Here is an 18,982-nt window from a genome sequence, read left to right on the forward strand (position 1 = left end):
GTTGCAGAGAGTGCCAGAAAGCAACAACAGAGATGCAAAACAAAACAAAAGTTTATTTTTTGCAATACCTTCCGTAAATTACAAAGGCAAATGGCTAAACTACAGCATATAACTTTTCAATATTTAACCAGAGTACTTGTAATAAATATGCATCCTGAAACAAGATAAAAGGCTACGCTTTGTCAAGCATCCTACAAAATTTCTCAAGTTTTACACTGTGCAGCATTTCTGTGCGGGGGGGGGGGGGCTGTTTTGTGTGTGTTTTTTTAAGCACTGTAACAAAAAGTCCTTTCACATTTCTTTGGAGCATTTTCGAAATTGCTGAACTACAAACAACTTAAGAAGAGTAACACCAAGCCTGAAAGCCATTCTTGCTTTGTTGTCACTGGTCGTCAGCCAACACGACCGAGCACCCCCCGGGGCCAGGCAGCGGATGCAGGCCCCTCCAGAGCAGGCCTGCACTTCCACGATATACTCTGCAGATGCCTGCGTTCTATTTACATCCCTCAGTAAGGTCAGTGTTGTAAGGGAAGCTGCAAGCAAGTCAGAAACATGTTTAACCTGAAAGGAAAGTGAACAGAAATATTTTCCCCCCAAGACCTTTGCTATGCACCATCAGGTTTACCCTATCAGAGTATTTAGCTTCCAGGTTGAAAAACTGACGGTGAACGACCGTGCTTCCAGAGAGAATTTAGGGGCACTGGGAGAGCTGGGGCGACCGCAATGATCCAATCGGTAAAAAGAGTATTTACTGTATTAAGAAATGCACTACAGCTGAGGACTCCGCGGCAGAAATGCGAGGAGGAATGGCAGGTCAGATGGACGTGGGAACCCATAACTACTTTTTGCTATAGCTGAAACCTTTGAGGGAAAAGTTGTATTTTTTAAAAGTCTTAAGCATGGTTACCTAAAAAATATTTTGTTAATATAGTCTAACATGAATTTTAGTCAGTTAGGGGTTTAGATATGAAAACATCTTTAAGAGCCAATAAAAATATCATAGAGAAAAAAAAACACTTAAAAAATCGAGGTTAGGAACTATGAGGCATTTCTTTCGGCTGTAAACAAGCAGGTTACTGTCCCTTGTTGAAACACAATTTTTGGATTTCCTGAGCTTCACGGATAATGGCAGAAGGCAAGTTTGCATAGAAAATTTGCAACACCTCGACGATTTACTTAAAAACTTTTAAGGGCAATTTCTTTTGTTTTTGAGCTTCATATTTTAGTGAACGGTGCTCATCAAGCTAAGACTGACAAGCCTGTGATGAGCTATGTAAGGCAGACAGGGGACGAGGATGGGATCAGAGTTCTCGAATCCACAGGCTATCGAGATCAAGGGTCTGAAGCATGCACCGCATAACTAGCGCCGTACTAATTTGGTTAGAAGTCAAATCGTGTTTTGGGGATTGGAGACCAAAGGCAAAAAGAGCCCCACTGTGCTCAGCAGCACAGCCAGAGTGTAGGAGCCAAAGCAGCATTTGCTAGGCAGAGGTGTCAACATATCACTCAGTGATGACGAAGCCACGCAGGTTGTCAGGTACCGAGGAGGGGGCCCACTCACCAGCACTAGGGCTGGACTCCTGGGCAGGGCAGGTCCCAGCTCTGAAATCAACAGGGATGATGGCACCTTTTACCTCTGCTGCTTTCAAGTCTCTAAGCAGTTCTGAGGGACACAGTCTTCTCCTGGGACCCGTCCCCCGAAAGAAGCCTTTGGAAAGGGAAGAAGCTAGGCTAGGTCATGGTGCATGCCACGAAAGAGAATGATGGTAGTGGTCGCCGATGACTCCGGATCTGACACAGAGATGGACAACAAGGGGCAGTGTCCTGCCAAGGGGTCCACTCTACTTCTTCTGGGACTGGTTTTTACACATGGTAAGGATCTGCTTCAGTACTTTCTGGACATCTTCATCCATCTGGCCCTGGGAAGTTCAAACAAAAGGCCCTCATTAGAACCTCAGTTAAGTCCTGGCACTCTCTCCCGAGAGAATGAGAGGACTGCCTGGGATGAAGCCCTCGGACCCTGATCTTCCAAAGCAGTGAATGGCAGCCCTAGCAACGCACACATTCCTGTGAGAAACTGAGTAAGAGAGGGCCCTGCTGCTTCCCTCGGAGGAGGCTGAAGCCAGGTCTACCGGAGCCCTGCGAAGGGTTTCCAGGGTCTGAGCTGCAAACATGAGCTCGGTCAGCCAAACCACCAAGAGTCACAGTGGTGACGCCAATGGCTCTGAGAATATCGGCACGCCTAGAAAATAAAGACAGGGCTCCTGATTCTGCCAGGGTAGAGGGCGGGGGAGGGACAGTAGCACATTCTCCTTCATTTCTGAACAAATGGTGAGGCTGCTCTCAGTAAACAGGGCACGGTCCCCAACGCAAAATCCAAAGCAAAGCAAAAGGCACTTTCGAGCTGTGCAGTGTGGAGGATTCTCCTCAAACTCGCATTAGCTCTATTTCTTTAGGACACACAGCTACTTCGCGGGTGTTCCCGTACCTGCACAGCGTACAGAAGATGCATCCTGTAAACCGAGATGACCTCCTGGTGGTGTTTCTTGCACTCCTGGAAAGATGCAATTTGACTTGGTTACAGAGCTTTAAAAAACAAAAACTGAGAACTGCGAGAAAGCCGTGGTCAAATGTCCCCCAAGAGACTCCCTCCATCAAATACTCACATATGAAGCTTTTAAAACTGTTGTGTATTTCTGAAGACTTGTCAACATTCTTAGGGGGAAAAAAAGCTACCTATTTCCTATCTTGGTATGTGAACTCTGAAAGACAATTTATGGTTAAATGTAATCATAAGGGTCCTTAAAGGAGAGATCAAGGTCAAAGGTGGAAGGAGGAGATGGGAGGACAGAACCACAGGTTGGAGTGATGTGCTTTGAAGACGGAGGTAGGGGCCCTAAGCCAAGGAATTCATGTGACCTCAAAAAGAGAGAAAAGGCAGAGAAATGGATTTTCACCTTGAGTCTCTAGAGAGACCCAGCCCTGCTGACATCTTCACTTCAGTCTAGCAAGAAATTCTGATCTCCAGAATGTCAAAATAACAAATTTGCATTGTTTTAAACCAAGTTTGTGTTGCTGTATTGCAAGAGTCATAGGAAACTAATACAGATATGAGAAGACTTTTGGGTGAAAAAGGGGAGAGGCCAAGAAACAGCTTCAGATCTGTAGGTATGCAACTACCAGAGATCCTGGCCCGGAGCAAGATCAAGTTCTCGCCCCTGTCAGAGAGGTTGCGACTGTTGCAGAAAAACGGAGAAGTAGATGGGGGAAGCAGCAGCCCACCCCACTGTCCTGCCAATCCCTCCTCTCCGAGATACAGCCACCCCAGCTCATGGCAGATAACCGCTGGCAATTCAACTAGCCCCTTCTTTTGGCCCCACCAAAGAAGCGCCCAGTCAGTCGCTCACTGAAGTACATACTCCTTCAGGCTGGGACCATCTGTCCATGCCCACCTGACCGCCCAGCGGAGCAGGCATGTGGTCGGCCTGGCCCTCCACTGCACACCCGGCCTTGGAGCAAACCCACTCACAGCCAGCTGTGTCTGGAGCTGCTTGACCTGCTGCTGCAGCCCGTCCAGCTGCTGACTCTGCCTCTTGGAGGAGCTCGCTGAGTAGGAGAGCTGCGACAGGCTGTTTAGCGCTTCCTTCAACTTGCTGACTTCCTTTGACATCTCGTTTATCTAGTGAGAAAGGAGAACCGTTGTCAACAGACAGGAACGTGCCTGCAAATGCAAAATTCCAGGTAACCCTAAGCCTTAACCATTGCTTCTGTTAGCCTCTTAGACTTGGGAATTTGGAATACTTTTTTTTTTTTTTTACATTTTAAAGGAAACTCAAAAACAAAACACATAAAATCAGACAAATCAACAAAACCTTCTAAGGCCATTATATCCAAATAAGGGCCCAAGATTAAATAATGTGTTTTCATGCATAAAGGTAATAAAAGCTATGACACTGATTTCCTTTTTTAATTATCTTAACAAAAATAGGGTTTTAGGCATTGGGTTTTTTTTTTGAGACAGTTATGTATTATTCAATATTGCTGACATGCGTGATGAGGAATAAGTTCTAGAAACCATGACATCTCTGGACCTCTTGTTTTAAAGTAAACACACTCCCCCTTCCACTACCCAGCCCCCTGCCCTTGACTTTGGAAGCTCGTTTGAAACATTAATTATAATAAAGGCATAAATGATCAACAGTGCTCCAGTCAATGCCATTCAGAACATCTGACCCAGGGGACTGGGATGCAGAGCGGATTCGGGCATGGAACCCTCCTCTGTTCCCCATCCCTCATGCCACAGCCAGCCCATCTCCAATCACCTGCACCCCACATTCCTCCCCTCCTCATCCTCCTACATGCCTTGGAAAATGAGGGCCAGGAAAGGCAGTTTTTATACTGACTTGGGAAAGCCCATGGAGCTTAGGGAAGCGGGATTAGGTCTGGAAGTGTTTGGGTTCCCATATGACAGAGGAAATCTGTCTGGATTCCAAAAGAGTTCAAGTTCAAGATTGGTCACAAACACTTTTCAGTTTGTGGCTTTACTTCTGATCCCTGACACTTGGCAGAGCTTCTGTAAAATAATTTTTAAAGAAAAAAATATGCACCACATATGTGAAAGTGCATATTTTCACTTCAGGATAAGGGAAGTGCTTTTAAAAAATGTCTAACCGGCCCTGGCTGGGAAGCTGAGTGGGTTAGAGCATTGTCCTGATAACGAAGGTTCTGGGTTTGATCCCTGATCAGGGTTCATATAAGGATCAACCAACAAATGCATAAAGAAGTGGAACAACAAACCAATGTTTCTCTCCCTCCCCTGCCACCTTCCTCTCTTCTCAATTCAATAAATAAAAATAACATAAAAATAAATGTCTAACCTACTATTCTAATGTGGCTTTGGAGACAGAAGGATCTGTGTGTGGAGCCTCTGAGTATTCCCAACAGGGTCGCGTGAACCAACACTAAAAATGTTAACTACAGTAAAGGCTGAAGGTCCAGGGCTTACTAGTGAGCAACTCAACAGTAACAGAATCCCACCAACCTTCTTGTCTTTATCCTCCTCCAGTCTTGAAGAGTTCTCCGAACACCTCTTCATTTCTGCAAGCTCTTCCTGAGCATGCTGGAATTTTTGCAGAAGTTCATTTACTTCTTGCTCTTTGGATTTCAAGAGAGTCTGAATAGTTTCCTTCTCCCTTTTCAGTTGAGAGACCTCACTTCTAACCTGGGCAACCTCTGAATGGGCTCTCTCTTTCTCTTTCATGGAGTCCTTTAATTTGGAGGCCAACACGCTCGCTTCACTTTCTAATGACGACTGGAGCTTTTCATAGGCAGACCTGGGCACCATCGCCTCGGTCATCGCCGCCTTCTCTTCTACAAGCTGCTTCTCCAGTTTGGCCACTTCCACGTCCTTGCTGGCCAGGTGCTCTTTCAGAGTGCTGATCGTCCCCTCCATCTCTTTGGCGGTCGTCCGCAGCGTGGTTATCACCTGCAGATGTTCTGTGATGGAGACTGAGTTCTCCTTCTGGGCATCGACCAGCTGCTTGAGCTGAGTCAACTCATTCAGCACCTTTGAATACTGAGACTTCATTTCGGACAGTGCCTCTTCTGCTCTGGCCCTAGATACGTTGGTCACCTGCATTAGTTTCTCGTGCTCTGCTTTATGGATATAGTCCGCTGTGACATCTTCTAGAGATTTCCTCTTCCTGTAATCCTCCAGCTCGGCCTGGGCTTCTTTGTACAGCTGGGAGAGCTCACTCACCTGCTTGTTGAGCTCATCTATCATCCTGTTCATGGCCTCTTTCATGTCCCCAGCATCGTCACCGGCCTCCTGTGTCATCTGGCTTTTTAGTGTATCTTTTAATTTCATGATTTCTTCTTGGGCCTCTTGGTATTTCTCGAACAAAAATGCCTTCTCCTTATTCATACTCTCAATAACAGAGCAATAAGAATTTTTCATTTCCTCGTACTCTTCCACAGGTGGCTGAACTACTGTAACTTTCTCCCTCTCCACAAGTTTTTCCTCTAACTCTCTCACTCTCTCTTTATTTCTTTCACTTTCTTCTAAGGCACTCTGGAGATCCTGCTTCAGCCCGCGTATTTCCTCCTCGGTGACCCTCAGCTCCTGGGGATGGGAGTAACTGTCCACACTCTCGGGCGAGACGAGGCCCAGCTTCATCTGCTTCTGCACACTCAGGACTTCCTTCATCGCCTCCTCGTATCTGCTCTGAGTGTCTTTCAGTTTCTGGCTGAGGTCGGAGCCGTTCTCGGAAATCTCGGCGTTGTTCAAACAGGCGGGTTCTGTCCTTCTGGACTGGAGCTCGGCCTGGAGCTGCTTCCTCTCCGCCTCGGAGCTCTCCAACCTCTTCTGCAAGTCTTGCAAAAGCTCCTGTAGTTGCTGGATTCTCACATCGCTGTCGAGAGTGGATCTGCTCACGCGCTGTGTTAAGACAGGTGGAGAGGATGTGGGGTCTGCGGGGGAGGTTTCACTGGGCTTCCCCAGCGATGGGGCCAGGTCGGCGTGAGTGGAATGATAAGAGTCGAAGCTCAGGTCCGCTCCTGCCTCCTTGGGTGACTTGGCCTGAAAAAAAGGCAAGAACAAGCAGCTGGAATGAGAGAACAAATCCAAAACTCCCACGTGGGAGAGCAGTGTGATCTTTAAAAATATATATATTCGTATTATTAATATTATTATTTTACATGATTGTTTTTCCATGTGTACTCTTGCCTCCTGAACACAAATGGCCTGGAACCAGAAAGTCAGATTAATGACACTAAGCCTAGTCTGTGTCCTTTCCAATCAGATTTTTAGTGCCACTTTAAAAACAGTAAATTTGCCTTGGCTGCAAGCCTCTGACCCAACTTTTTTCTTGATTTCTCTTGTTATGCTCGTTGGCAAGAGGGGAAATACATGGCCTTAGTACAGCTATTTCTTACCAATTTCTTAAATTTGCTAAGTGATCAACTTTACTAAATGAATAGCTAATCCTATATCTCTGCACACATTATAATTTGTCATTTTATATATCATACTATGTATATAATTATATATAATTTACAAATTTAGAAACTTATAGAAATAGGGCTAATGAATAGCTCTCAAGAAAGAAGCAACTTGAAACTATAAAGTGCTTAAAGATAATATTAAAAAAGAAGAAACTAATGGAGATGTTCAAAATACAAAATCATCGGACTAACCCTGAAAAACCCAGTACAGAATAGTCTTGCCCCCACACAACAGTGTGTGGTAGCAGTCTATGTACCTACCTGTAATTTATCTTGTAATTCTTTATTGTGTAAGGTAAGAGACGCAACTTTTGCTTGTAACAGGACAAGGATATCTGGTTGGTCCGCTTCAGAACTTATATCCAGTAAGCTATCAGCACCTTGGGGAAGAGCAAGACAATTAGGCTAATATTTAAAAATCAAAGTGCTATTTCTCTGACCTCTGAGAAACACCCTTTCTCCCCAATCCTGTTCTTCTTCCCAGTCCAGACTATGAATCAAGGACCCCATCCGCTGGATAAATGGACAGCAATTCTTAGCATTGGGGTTTCCTTACTGGGTTTTTTCCAGCACAATACTAGATGCCTGGATGCACAGAGGCTCATTTGAAAATTCACAGATGTGGTCATGTGTTTTCTATCCCCTTAAGTACAGTTTGGTTGTTCTTTTGTTCTTTCCACTTCTGTGAACCCTTTTAGAAAAATCTCTGGAAAGTGGTTCACTTCTTAACCCCAACACCATTACACAGATTCAAACTTTATCACCTACTATGAAACTCTGTCAGTAGCTTCCAACAAATCTCTCTCTCCTTGCTCGCCTTACTAAAAATGTAGCCTGCACACCAATGCCAGACTAATCTCCCTAAAACATGCTCTGATAGGGTCATTCCTTTGATTCAAGTGTTTTAATTTCTCTCCCTCCAAAAATAATCTCCAAATTCCCTTCTGTAGATCAGGCTGCTAAGATCTGGCCCCAACTGACTGTCTCAGATTTGTGACTCGTGGCTTCCTTCTCCAGCATCTCATATTCTTCAGACTCCAGGTGTCCACCACACCCTCTGTTTTCTCTGCACAGGGCTGCTTCTTTAATTCCTCATCCACACAACTGCCCGTACAACATGTCTCTGGTTAGATAACTCTTAGGTATCCTTCAAGACCCACGCCAAACGCTGTCCCCTCCGTAAAGCATTTGCTGGCCACCACACACAATACAGTCTTCTCTAAATCCCCCAGTAAACGCTGTGGGTAACCACCACTGATTATTACACTGAAATAGCATCTACAGCAACACAATTTCAAGTGCTCACTGATGGAGACAGAAGACTTGTTCCAAAATCTAATTCAACGTACTGTGTCCCTCATTCAGAAAGTCTTCTTATGAAAAAAAAATCTCAGCTGGACAGCACAGTATGCTTAGTGAGAGAGCTGGGTGATTTTTCTGGTGCAAACTCCTGGCAAGGGTTTGCAGACTGCATTCTGAGTAGCACTGTGCTAAACTTTTTTCCTGTTATTTTTTATTTTCTCACAGCCATATAGTGCAAAGACGAAAGCTCTAATCTTAATTTGAAAGTATGCAAAATGACACTTCCTCATAGTTATGCTTACTTCTGATGTCTAGTGCCACAGCTTTATGACAGGAAGTCTTGTGAGCACGGAGTGAAGCAGGGATTGGGAACTGTAATTCTAAGCAACAGAAATTACTTCTACAATACAATGGATGAATCTTGAAGTGTCCAGTGTAACAACTGTTTGGTTATGTGAACACTGATTTCTGCCAGGAATGAGAAAGTTTAGTATTTCTAAATTCCGTAAGTTAAAGGCTCAAAGCCCACAAAATGCTAAGACTAAGAAACTGAATACTACGGCAAAAGAGAACTTTTGAATCAACCTACTCTATATTTTGAATTGATTCTAAAGGTACTTATACTACACCCTTAAAGGGCAAACCCACAGGACGAACTCTTGACACAATGAATCAAACCCTGTCTCGATGAAGACAATACGATTGTGTGTGATTTCATCCACACGCTGCCTTTGCGTGTGTGTATTTAAGACCCCACGGAGGTGCCTGGTTGGCTCCTCCTTCAGGAAAACGACCTGCTGCTCACCTTCAAGGAGTGCTGCCAGCTTGCAGCCAACGAGCCTCATCTCAAAATACCGGTTTTCAGTGCATAAAGTAGAATAGACAGGCTTCAGCAATTTAAGAACTTATTTTGTAACAGAGTAAGTAAGAAGACCCGGCAGCAGGTCTAATAGAGGCCGTGATTTCTAGGAGAGCTACTGTAAGCACTATTTCAATCCACCTGTAACAACATGAAGGTGATGCGACATTATCTGTGAATTCTCTTGGTGTCAACATCGCTGGTCTGCTTATACCACTCGGGCTATTGCCTATATGCGTCATGGAAGTAAATGCTAAAATTTAGTTTGAAACAAATGAAAAGGGAGATACATCATTTCACATCCAGGCTCTGAGACCTAATCCTTCGCCTAATCCAGGTGAAGGCCCCCTGGAGTAGAGAGGGCACCAGCCCGTGCAGCATCGGCAGCTCTGCGGTGGCGTGCCGGGCTTCTCCGGCCTCCCCACACAGAGCAGCCCCGCTTGGCCTCTGCTCACATTACGTGGACGTAGAACAGAAACCGGCCAAGAGAACAAAAACAGATGCGTGCTGCGTACCTGTGGTGCTGCCGCTCAGCCTGTCCTTGTTTTCCTGGATGGAACTGATCTCAGCCTGCTGGGACAAAGACATGACTCACAAGAACATTCCCGAATGTTAACGTTCCACCAAAGAATCAACCCAATTTTCCTCCCTGGTGTTATCTTACTAGAAAAAATAAAAAATCTCGAGGAAAGAAGATATTTTAAAATGCAAATGAACAGAAGTGACAATTACTACTAAAGTATAATTTCTAAAGCATTAGAAGTTCCAGAGAGCATGTTCTTAAGACATTTTTCAGAAATTTCAGTAAGTATAATACAAATATCTTTTAAGATCATGACAACTTCGAGATCCTAAAACGTGAGGTGGCAAACACTACTTCATAATGAAGTCAAATAGAAAGTTTTACCTACCTGGTTAATACACTGATTAAAATACATGAGAAGTATTTCTTAGTTTTATCATTGTATAAATTAACTGCTATTACTATATTACTATTAATATGTCTAAGAGAAATGATAGTATGAAGACCTGCCACAGAAGATAAAGGTAATTTTATAAAGGAAACAGAAATTCCTCTAGTCTTGGATTGACAATCCCCTAAAGATTTTCTCTAAACCTTTGTCCCTGAATATCTGTTCATATATTGAAAAAATTCCTATAATTTCAAAGTCAGAGTCTCATTTCAAAACAAAGTAGAGCGACTGGCCAGAAGGGACTAGGTTTCATCTCCATGAGCCACAGCCATGATAAGAGAGAGACTTTTTCAGCAAAGGAACTTTTGTAAAGGCCAACATGCTAAAAATAAAGTGGTTTACTTTTGGCAAGTGCTTATCTTTACAGAAAGCTGTTTTTTACTTTGAAAAACTATATGCTTATTTTTCGTTTTCCAACTATATTAATGTATAATCAAGTACACCCATTCAAAGATTACAATTTGAGGAGCTTCGACAGATACACACCCAGGGAACCACCACGGTCATTGGGAACATAGGACCATTTCCATCATCCCTGAAACTTCCTTGTGTCTCATCGCAGCCAACCCCTGCCCGTCCATTCCCCCAACTCGCTACTCTCCTTTTCGCATTTTTCTAGAATCCCCATAAATGGAATGTCACACGGAATGGCATTTCTTCGTGTCTGGCCTCTTTCCTTCAGCACAATGACTTTCAGATTCATCTATAACACTGCTTGGCTAGCACTTCTTTCTTTTTTATGGATGAGTATATTCCATTATATGGATAAATGGCATTGCCTTTATCCATTCACTTTTTGAACAACATTTGGATTGTTTCTAGTTTGGAGATATTTAACTAAAGCTGCTATAAACATTTGTGGCTAGATCACACGTTGAACTTTAAGAAAAACCCAGCAAAGAGTTTGCAAAGTAGTTGTACCACCTAACATTTCCACCAAGGGTATCAGAGTCCTAATTCTCCCTCACCAATCGTCACCATCACCAACTGGTATTTTTAATCTCTTTAAACTTTAGCATTCCAACTGCTGTCACTTTTTATGTTTTGTAAAGGTATTCATTTACTCTATTTCTGAAAATAACCATTTGTGCCATTATTCTTTGAGATGCACTGCCTCCTTTGAGCCACGAGTATATGAGGAGACAGTAGGGCACTAACTGTAAGAGTGTAACTGCCTTGTCTCACCTTCCCTCGTATAGAATCTTAGGAGTTTATTAGTAAAATCTAGTGAAAGTGAGGGAAATGATAGGCTGATAGAATCTTTTTCAGACCACCGAGCAGCCAACTTAAAAAAATGATCTTTAGTAACTTTTAGATGGGGGGAATAAATATATAATTATACCATCAAAATTTCATTTTAACAATAATACATTTTACTTTTCTTTCCAAGTGCAATCTTCTAGTGATTATAAGGTAAACAGATAAAAGACTGAAATATCATCCTATTCATTACAATACTTTCCAACCACAAATCTACAGAACCAGGTGAAATAAAACGTAATGGATTTTTTTTTAATTCCTAAAATAAATTCGCATTACTTTTTCCTGACTAATACTGTTATAGTCAGGGAAAAGTTTAATTAAAAATATACAATTACTCAGTAAGACATCAGAGAACAACAAAACCTTTCTTTTGACTGGCATTAAATCAACTCAATTTAGTAAGAAGACTGGTTATCAGGTAAGTTTCATCTTTGTCCCTTTTTATTAAATGAAGAAATTAATTATTAGCTAGAGAATGTAATTTATTCATCCTGTTCTTTTTGTATGGGGTCCATGCCAGGAAAATAATCAAGGGTGCTTTTTGATGAGAAATTTGTAAACCAATCACTGAGAAGTATATTCTTCTGTTTTGCCTAGTGTAGTATAACTTAAACCAAGTCTGTTAATTATACAATTCAACAGCAAAATTGAACTCAGAAAGAAAATACCTTGAAGGGTGGTTCAGCAAAAAATGCTGATTCCTTTCCTGAAATTGGTGTTGAAGTTATTGATCTTGGGGAAGACACATCACTTGACTAAAAAAAAGAGAAAACCATCAATAAAGGACACATCTTCAAAGTCTTTTCTTCTCCAGTGCCCAAGTATTTAACCAATGCAAATAAATCTAACAGTAATTATCCTTTATTTCAATTATTTGGGGGGGGTGACATATTTTCAATCTAATTCAGATACGGCAAATATTTTCAAAAGTTTGCAGATTATAACTAAGTAACTTTGATCCTGTATTTACTAGAATCAGTTTTAAAAATCTATAAAAGTTACAGTGCAGGTTGAGAATACTACTAATGTACGCACTAACAGAGGTAAAATTATTTATCCAATGAGATATTCCTCTCAACTATTTGAATATAGATTGTTCCTTCTATGGCCTGTGGTTCTGGGAGGAGCAAGCCGCAGCCTGCTTTTATTTGCCGCATCTGCACTCCCTCCTCTGGGCAGTGGTCACTGTGACCTGGATGGGAAGCTGCTTTTAAGTCAACCTTAAACTACCGTATTTTTTGGAGTGTAAGATGCACTTCCCCCCAAATTTGGGAGGGAAATGGGGGTGCATCTTATAGTCTGAATGTGGCCTGCCTGGCTAGTAAATGTGGTTTACATTTACACTGGTGAAATATTATGTTATTTATGTTATTAAATATTTTACCATTTTTTTGCTTCAAAATTTTTTTTTCCTATTTTCCTCTAAAATCTAGGTGTATCTTATGGTCCGGTGCATCTGAGTCCTAAAAATATGGTAAGTATAATGGCAAACAGATTTTAACAGTGTTTTCAGAAACCAACTGAAATTCATTTTCAACTAACCGCCTCACCAGCTATCCAGTCTCCTCTCCTCTCCTGGAACTGTTAACAGGAGCAACCAAAGGAACCGAACTTGTTATCTTAAGGAAAAAGTTTCTGTCATAAAGATTTTGAGAAATTTCCTTGAGGCATTTAAAAAAGATACCGTTCATTCCCCAGTTCTAAAATAAGTAAGAATCAACTGCATTTCTACACTAATAATCAAAATCCTTCCAACCACAATTTGTCATTTAAAACCACTGAAGAAAATCTCCCATGTGCGTTTAAGGTTCAAGTCTGCAGCATTTCCTCTTGGCCCAGACACAGAATGCCAAAACACCGCCTTGGCCGCTGCACGCTTGTTCACTGGGGGGTTGCGTTTGTTTTTACCTGGGTAGGACTGATGGGAGGTGGTGGAGCTTTGCGTTTTTTTGGAGTTCCACTTCTTTCTGAGCTTATTTTAGACACTTGATCATGCTGGAAGTTATCACAGTCCAAAGAACGGAGCTGGGTTAGTTAGGTTAGTGAAGTCTGAGCAAACAGCTTCATCCAACAATGAGAAAAACCTCAACAGTTCATGCATTTCTTAATTTGTCAAGATCTGCAATCTGCTACCAACACAAAAATAAGTAATATGCATGCTCAAAGTTTCCTTCCAGCAGCCCATGCTTTAACAGCAAGAAAATAAAATGCACCAGACAAAATCAGATTAAGTTGGTGGGGAGACTGTGAATGTGGAGGATGCGGAGCCGTCTGCCACAATTCAGAACCCAGAATACACTCATAGACTGACTTTCCCCGTAACGCAAAGCGGTGAGTGGAATTTTCCCCATTTTGCATTATTTCTATTCCTTTCCCTAAAGAATGTAAACACAGGGGAAAGGAAGAACCTCATCTCTAAAAGTTATGAATAAATAGTAACACTGTTAGTACACAATAAATTCAGTACTGAGTTTGTGTTTCTCAATTTTTCAAAAAAAAAACCTCTGAGGTATAAATAGCCAAATACAACATCTCGTTAACAGTACAGTACGTGACTATGTTTTCAGGAAAAAAGCTCCAAAATAAAGGGCAAACTTCTCAGTTTCTCTGTAACACTAAAGGCATTTTTGAAAAGCCCCAAATTAGAAGGAAAAGCTGAATATCTTATTTTCACTAACTATCCAATGTTGCCATGGACATACTAGGTCTACAACCCACATACTAGGTCTACAATCCACGGGACATTACATACTGTTCCTCATTCTCAGAGTTTAAACTGGATCAAACACTTTCACAACAACAGGAAATATTAGTGCATTTCAGAAAAAGATAAAATTATAAGTAGCAGGTTTAAAGTTGTAAGCTTTGAAACAGGGTAAACACTTTAGAAAACATTCACCACCTTGTAACGATGAATCATTTTCTCTAAAGATATCTCACTTCTTAAGTACTTTCAACATAGTCTTTACCACTTTTCTAGGACCATGGAATTGCTTAACTGGAACAGTTTTAAATTTTCACAAGCAAAGATGAAAAATCAAATCCCCTCCCCCAAAGATAAATACCTGCTTTGGTTTTGTTGGTGTCTTTAAATCTATAGAGGAAAAAGTGGGGGGAGAAAAAGAACTGTAAGAACCATAATAAGTCTTACTCACTTTGGTTGGGGGATACACATCCAATACACACTATGCTCAACACTTCATTTTTCTTCAAGAACATGTTTGAAAGAGTAATATAATACATCATATTGCACAAATTCCTTTTTCCTTTGGGGAACATGGAGTAGATGAAAAAAACAACACTGGCTCTTTTCTTTCACATACCAGCATCCTGAGAGATTTTTGATAATAGAAGGCTTTGAATTCCTGTGTTTTCTGAGAGTCTGGAATAATGTAAGGCATTGTGTCCAAGAGAATCTACAAGGGTTAGGTCTGCCTCTTTCTTAATTAAGGCTTCCACGATGTTAGAGCTGCCGATCTCACAGGCCACCATCAGGGCAGTTCTGAAGAAAACAGGAGACGCTGAGTTAGTTCCAACAAAATGCAGGGACCCATTTCCTGTCTTAAGACCAGGGAAAGAAGAGCAAGTGTAGTTAACACTGTGCTACATTTCACCTTCTAGAGAATTCAAAATCAAATGCTATCAATATGAAGTTAGGCAGTTGCTTTCTAAAACCTCAGATTATCTCAAAACATTAAGCCATCATAGTCAAACAACATAGACACAATCTTGTAAGCATAATCTCCTAAGGAGGATGGAATTTCATGTGATTGGCACAAATCTTGTTGTTTTTTTCTCCTTAAGCATTCCAAATCACCTACCCATTATTAGGGTGATTTTTATAAAAGAAATCAATGTTTACTTTTAATTAATTTTGCATAAAAAGTCACAGGAAATGACCTATTCCCTTTAGTATTTAATAACCTCATCACTCCCAGCTTGTGTAGCTCAGTGGATTGAGTGAGGGCTGCAAACCAAAGAGTCGTGGGTTTGATTCCCAGTCAGGGCACACGCCGGGGTTACAGGCCAGATCCCTGGTAGGGCCCCTGTGAGAGGCGGATGTTTCTCTCCCTCTCTGTCTCCCTCCCTTCTTCTCTCTCTAAAAATAAATAAACAAAATCTTTAAAAAAAATAAAATAAATAACCTCATCGCAGACTCAATGATGTTCCCAGAGGTCTGGGAAAAAAAATGTTTTTAAGTCAAAACAGGTTCTTGCTTATTTAAAAAGGCAGAGAATGAAAAAAAAAAAAAACTGAGTTAAAACCACTTCATAACCGATGATCCAAACTACAGCTATATTTCCGAAGAGTCTCGGACTGTGGGTGACACTGAAGTCACACGGTTTCTGACCCCGAGGTACCTTCCGTTTTTGTCCCTGGAATTGACATCTGCTCCGTGGTCCAGAAGGAAGCGGCAGACCTCGCTGTGGCCATTCTGTGCTGCGAGAAGCAGTGGAATATTCCCATCCTGGGAGACAAATTCAGGGGAAGACTTGTCATGAAGATGCCAATGCCAGCACAGCACAGGTCCCCGTTCGCTCTGCATTTGTTCCTGGATCGTCCCACTGGTCTGACATTTGACCCCCCCCCCCAAGAATAGTCTGTGTTCCCACTGGGGGTGCTACTACATCCGGGCACAACTCTTCTAACGGACTTCCACCGTTAGCTTTTCCTTGGGAGCCTCAGTCTCTCGAGCTGCTTGTGTTGCCCGGGCCATCAGCCCAGTGATGATACGAGAGAACGTGGAACACGAAGTATGCAAAGGCTCCAGGCAGGTGTACACGCCAGGTCTACTGGGAGGCGACTCTAGAGAAGTGACTTGCTTCACATGGCATGAGGAGGTCCACCGCCCTGAGGAGGCTCCTTGGAGTGGACTCTGTGTGTCCTGCCAGGCCACTACTGTCTTCCTGGAAAGCATCCTCTTTCATAATCTTACTACATATCAAAACATGTAATAGCCCCAGCCAGGTGGCTCGGTGGGCTGGAGTGTCGTCCAGTGTACCAAAAGGTAGCTGGTTCAACCCCTGGTTGGGGCACATACAGAAGGCAACTGATAGATCGATCTCTCTCTCTTGCCCCTTCTTCTCTTTCTAAAACCAGTAATCGTATCCTAAGGTGAGGATTAAAAAAATGTAATATAAATTAAGAGTTTGTGTATTACTTTCACCTGACTAGATAAAGAGAAGGATGGGGAGTGATTTATTATGTTCCAATAAGACAATTGGCAATTCCCTTGGGAAAAAAATTAGATCCCCAACTCATAGACACACATTACGAATTTAAACATGACAACATAGAACAAATGAAGAAATCCTAGAAGAATATATAGGTATCTACTGCATAAATCTACAGTGAAGGACGCCTGATTCAAATGGCACAAACCACAAGAGGGGCTTTGACCCTGCCCTTTCCTTGGATACACCCTTCAAACGGGGTCAACGGTAACTTTTATGGTAGATGTGTTTCAGTCAAATAAGCAAAGGAAAAACACTAAGTTACAACATCCCCAATTATTTTAACACGGGGATTTGTTAGGATAGAATCGCTGCTTGAGGATTAGGTCTCCTTTTAAAGTAGAGTTTCAGAGACAGTTCTAAAAAACCATCTCTCAGAAGTTACCCCAGGGTCTGGATGTAAGGAACTGAAATTCGGGAGTGAAGTTACTCGCAGACCCCACGGCTCACTTCACAGTATCTCCACGAGGTGCAAGTGTGTGCCTATCAACTCCCCTGCAGCAGCAGGAAACCGAGCCCTGTAAGCCGGAGCAAAGGGCACGGAAATTCATTCTCCAGACAGCCGGGGAGGTTAAAATAGGCTGGAGTGGCCTCTGCAATTGGAGATCCCTACCCAGCCACACCCATGCCCAAAGAAAAGCATGACGCTTCTACTAAGATTCATTTTTTAATTTTAAAAAGTCAGGAAACCAAGTCTTATTGATATTTAAGCTGATGGTTGACCGCATAGATATCCTCATGTGTAAGTATACATGTAGGGGAAATAGGTGCTGCAAAGCATTTTACTTATGATTCAGGGACCAATGGGGAATAATACTTCCATCCACCTTGCAGAAGAGGCGCTACACTGAAAAGCCACTGAATCTGCCAGACACTTAGGTCTCTAACGTCGGTGACTGTCAGTGCTCTAGAAACCGCGGTGCGCCTCCCCCTCCCGTGGCCGCCTGGCACTCACCGAGTCCTTGAGGTTCACGGGGCTCCTGTGCTCGCACAGCACCTGCACCGCCGGAAGGCAGCCTTGCGCCGCTGAGGAGGAAAAGCAGAACACGGCCGCGGCTCACACAGCCACTCTCACACACGGCATCACCGCGTGCTCCTGGGAAGGAGCCGCGGTTCTGCCCAGTCTGCACCTGTTCACTCTGGCTGCACTGGAGGGAAATGGGACGGTGAAGAGGTGTCCGCGATCACCGCTTGTTTATTCGGGGTTAGCCCGCCACTGCCCGTGGGCAAACATCTGATTTGGCTTTTCCACAACTAGCCCGAAAAGAAATTTGTAAATCTCATCATCCCCAAGTTCAGGGTCAACATTCTGTCACTCGAGGCTGTGTAACAGATAGTGAAACAAAATGTTGATGACCGATGTTCTTAATGAGCATCAAATCAGAAAAAGTCTGTATCACCTGTTATTGGAAACCTACAAATGCTTATGAATATCTCTTAGTTTAAACCAGAACCTTAAGTTAATTCAAATATAACCAAGACAATTTTTACTGGTTATTTGGCAGGCAACTCATGAAATCTAGATTTATTCCTTGGTGATTCTACAAGCTTTGCAAACTGAAGAAAATGGGATTGTCTAAGGATAATGACAGAAAACAGCAGCAAGAACAACATAGTCAGTTTAATGGCTTGGGTCGGGAGTGTGTCTTATGGCCGAAGGCAAATAGGAGGATGCGAGTTACCTGCGTAATGCAACGCGGTTTTCCCAGAGCTGTCAGTGCTTTCGGCCGGGCACTTAGACTGCAAGACAAAAACAAATCGTGGCATCAAGCTCAGTTGGAGTCAGTCCGTCTTTTTCTTGCAAAGTATGATGGGCCTTGTTGGGAAGAGTGTAAACACGAATGGGCCCCAATCATCATGCTCCAGACGCCCATAGTCTCTTACGGGGGGGTAGACTCATCTCCAAGTAATCAGGACACAGGCAACCTGTCACCCTGCTGCTCCAGCCACCTCCTCCTGTCCCTTACCCCTTCACCATATTCCCACCCTCCCCAGGTCATCCCACGAACTATCAAACATACTCCTCAATTTTTCATCTTGATAACATCATCCTCTCCACCTATTTCCAGTCCTAATTCTCTGTCCCCCTTTCAAAACCACTTTTCTCAAAAACTGTCCACACGCAGTCCACACTTCCTCACCTATCATTCATTCTTAAACCCACAGGTGTCTTCCCTCAAGACTCCAGAGAAAGGTCCTCATCTAAGTCACCAACAATCCTCACGTTTCCAATGACAGCGAACGTTTTGGTCCTCCTCTGCCTGATGACCTCTCGCCTGCAGCCCTCTCTAGCACTCCACCCCCAGCTCCTAGAGCCCTGCCTGGCCTGTCCAGTCCTGGTTTTCCTC

The 18,982-nt window shown here is 42.9% G+C and overlaps 1 protein-coding gene across 4 annotated transcripts in view; it reads right to left on the reverse strand.

Annotated features, from left to right (window-relative positions):
- Nucleotides 1–229: 229 nt before the first annotated feature.
- Nucleotides 230–18,982, reverse strand: part of RAI14 (retinoic acid induced 14) — a 125,309-nt gene continuing 106,556 nt past the window's right edge. For 3 of the 4 annotated variants that reach the window (XM_053657218.1, XM_053657219.1, XM_053657217.1), the window contains 13 exons: nt 18,317–18,374; nt 17,590–17,660; nt 15,762–15,868; nt 14,724–14,902; nt 14,466–14,494; nt 13,309–13,395; nt 12,069–12,155; nt 9,679–9,733; nt 7,264–7,382; nt 5,042–6,577; nt 3,530–3,679; nt 2,489–2,554; nt 230–1,919 (listed from right to left, as the gene is read on the reverse strand). In XM_053657218.1, the coding sequence (XP_053513193.1) occupies nt 1,842–1,919; nt 2,489–2,554; nt 3,530–3,679; nt 5,042–6,577; nt 7,264–7,382; nt 9,679–9,733; nt 12,069–12,155; nt 13,309–13,395; nt 14,466–14,494; nt 14,724–14,902; nt 15,762–15,868; nt 17,590–17,660; nt 18,317–18,374 (2,622 nt within the window). In that variant the 3' untranslated portion in view covers nt 230–1,841. The remainder of the gene's footprint in view (nt 1,920–2,488; nt 2,555–3,529; nt 3,680–5,041; nt 6,578–7,263; nt 7,383–9,678; nt 9,734–12,068; nt 12,156–13,308; nt 13,396–14,465; nt 14,495–14,723; nt 14,903–15,761; nt 15,869–17,589; nt 17,661–18,316; nt 18,375–18,982) is intronic. The other variant, XM_053657220.1, reaches the window with a different exon arrangement.

Source organism: Artibeus jamaicensis, unplaced genomic scaffold (genome assembly GCF_021234435.1).
Source record: "Artibeus jamaicensis isolate MK-2021 breed Jamaican fruit bat unplaced genomic scaffold, CSHL_Jam_final scaffold_369, whole genome shotgun sequence".
NCBI lineage: Eukaryota > Metazoa > Chordata > Mammalia > Chiroptera > Phyllostomidae > Artibeus > Artibeus jamaicensis.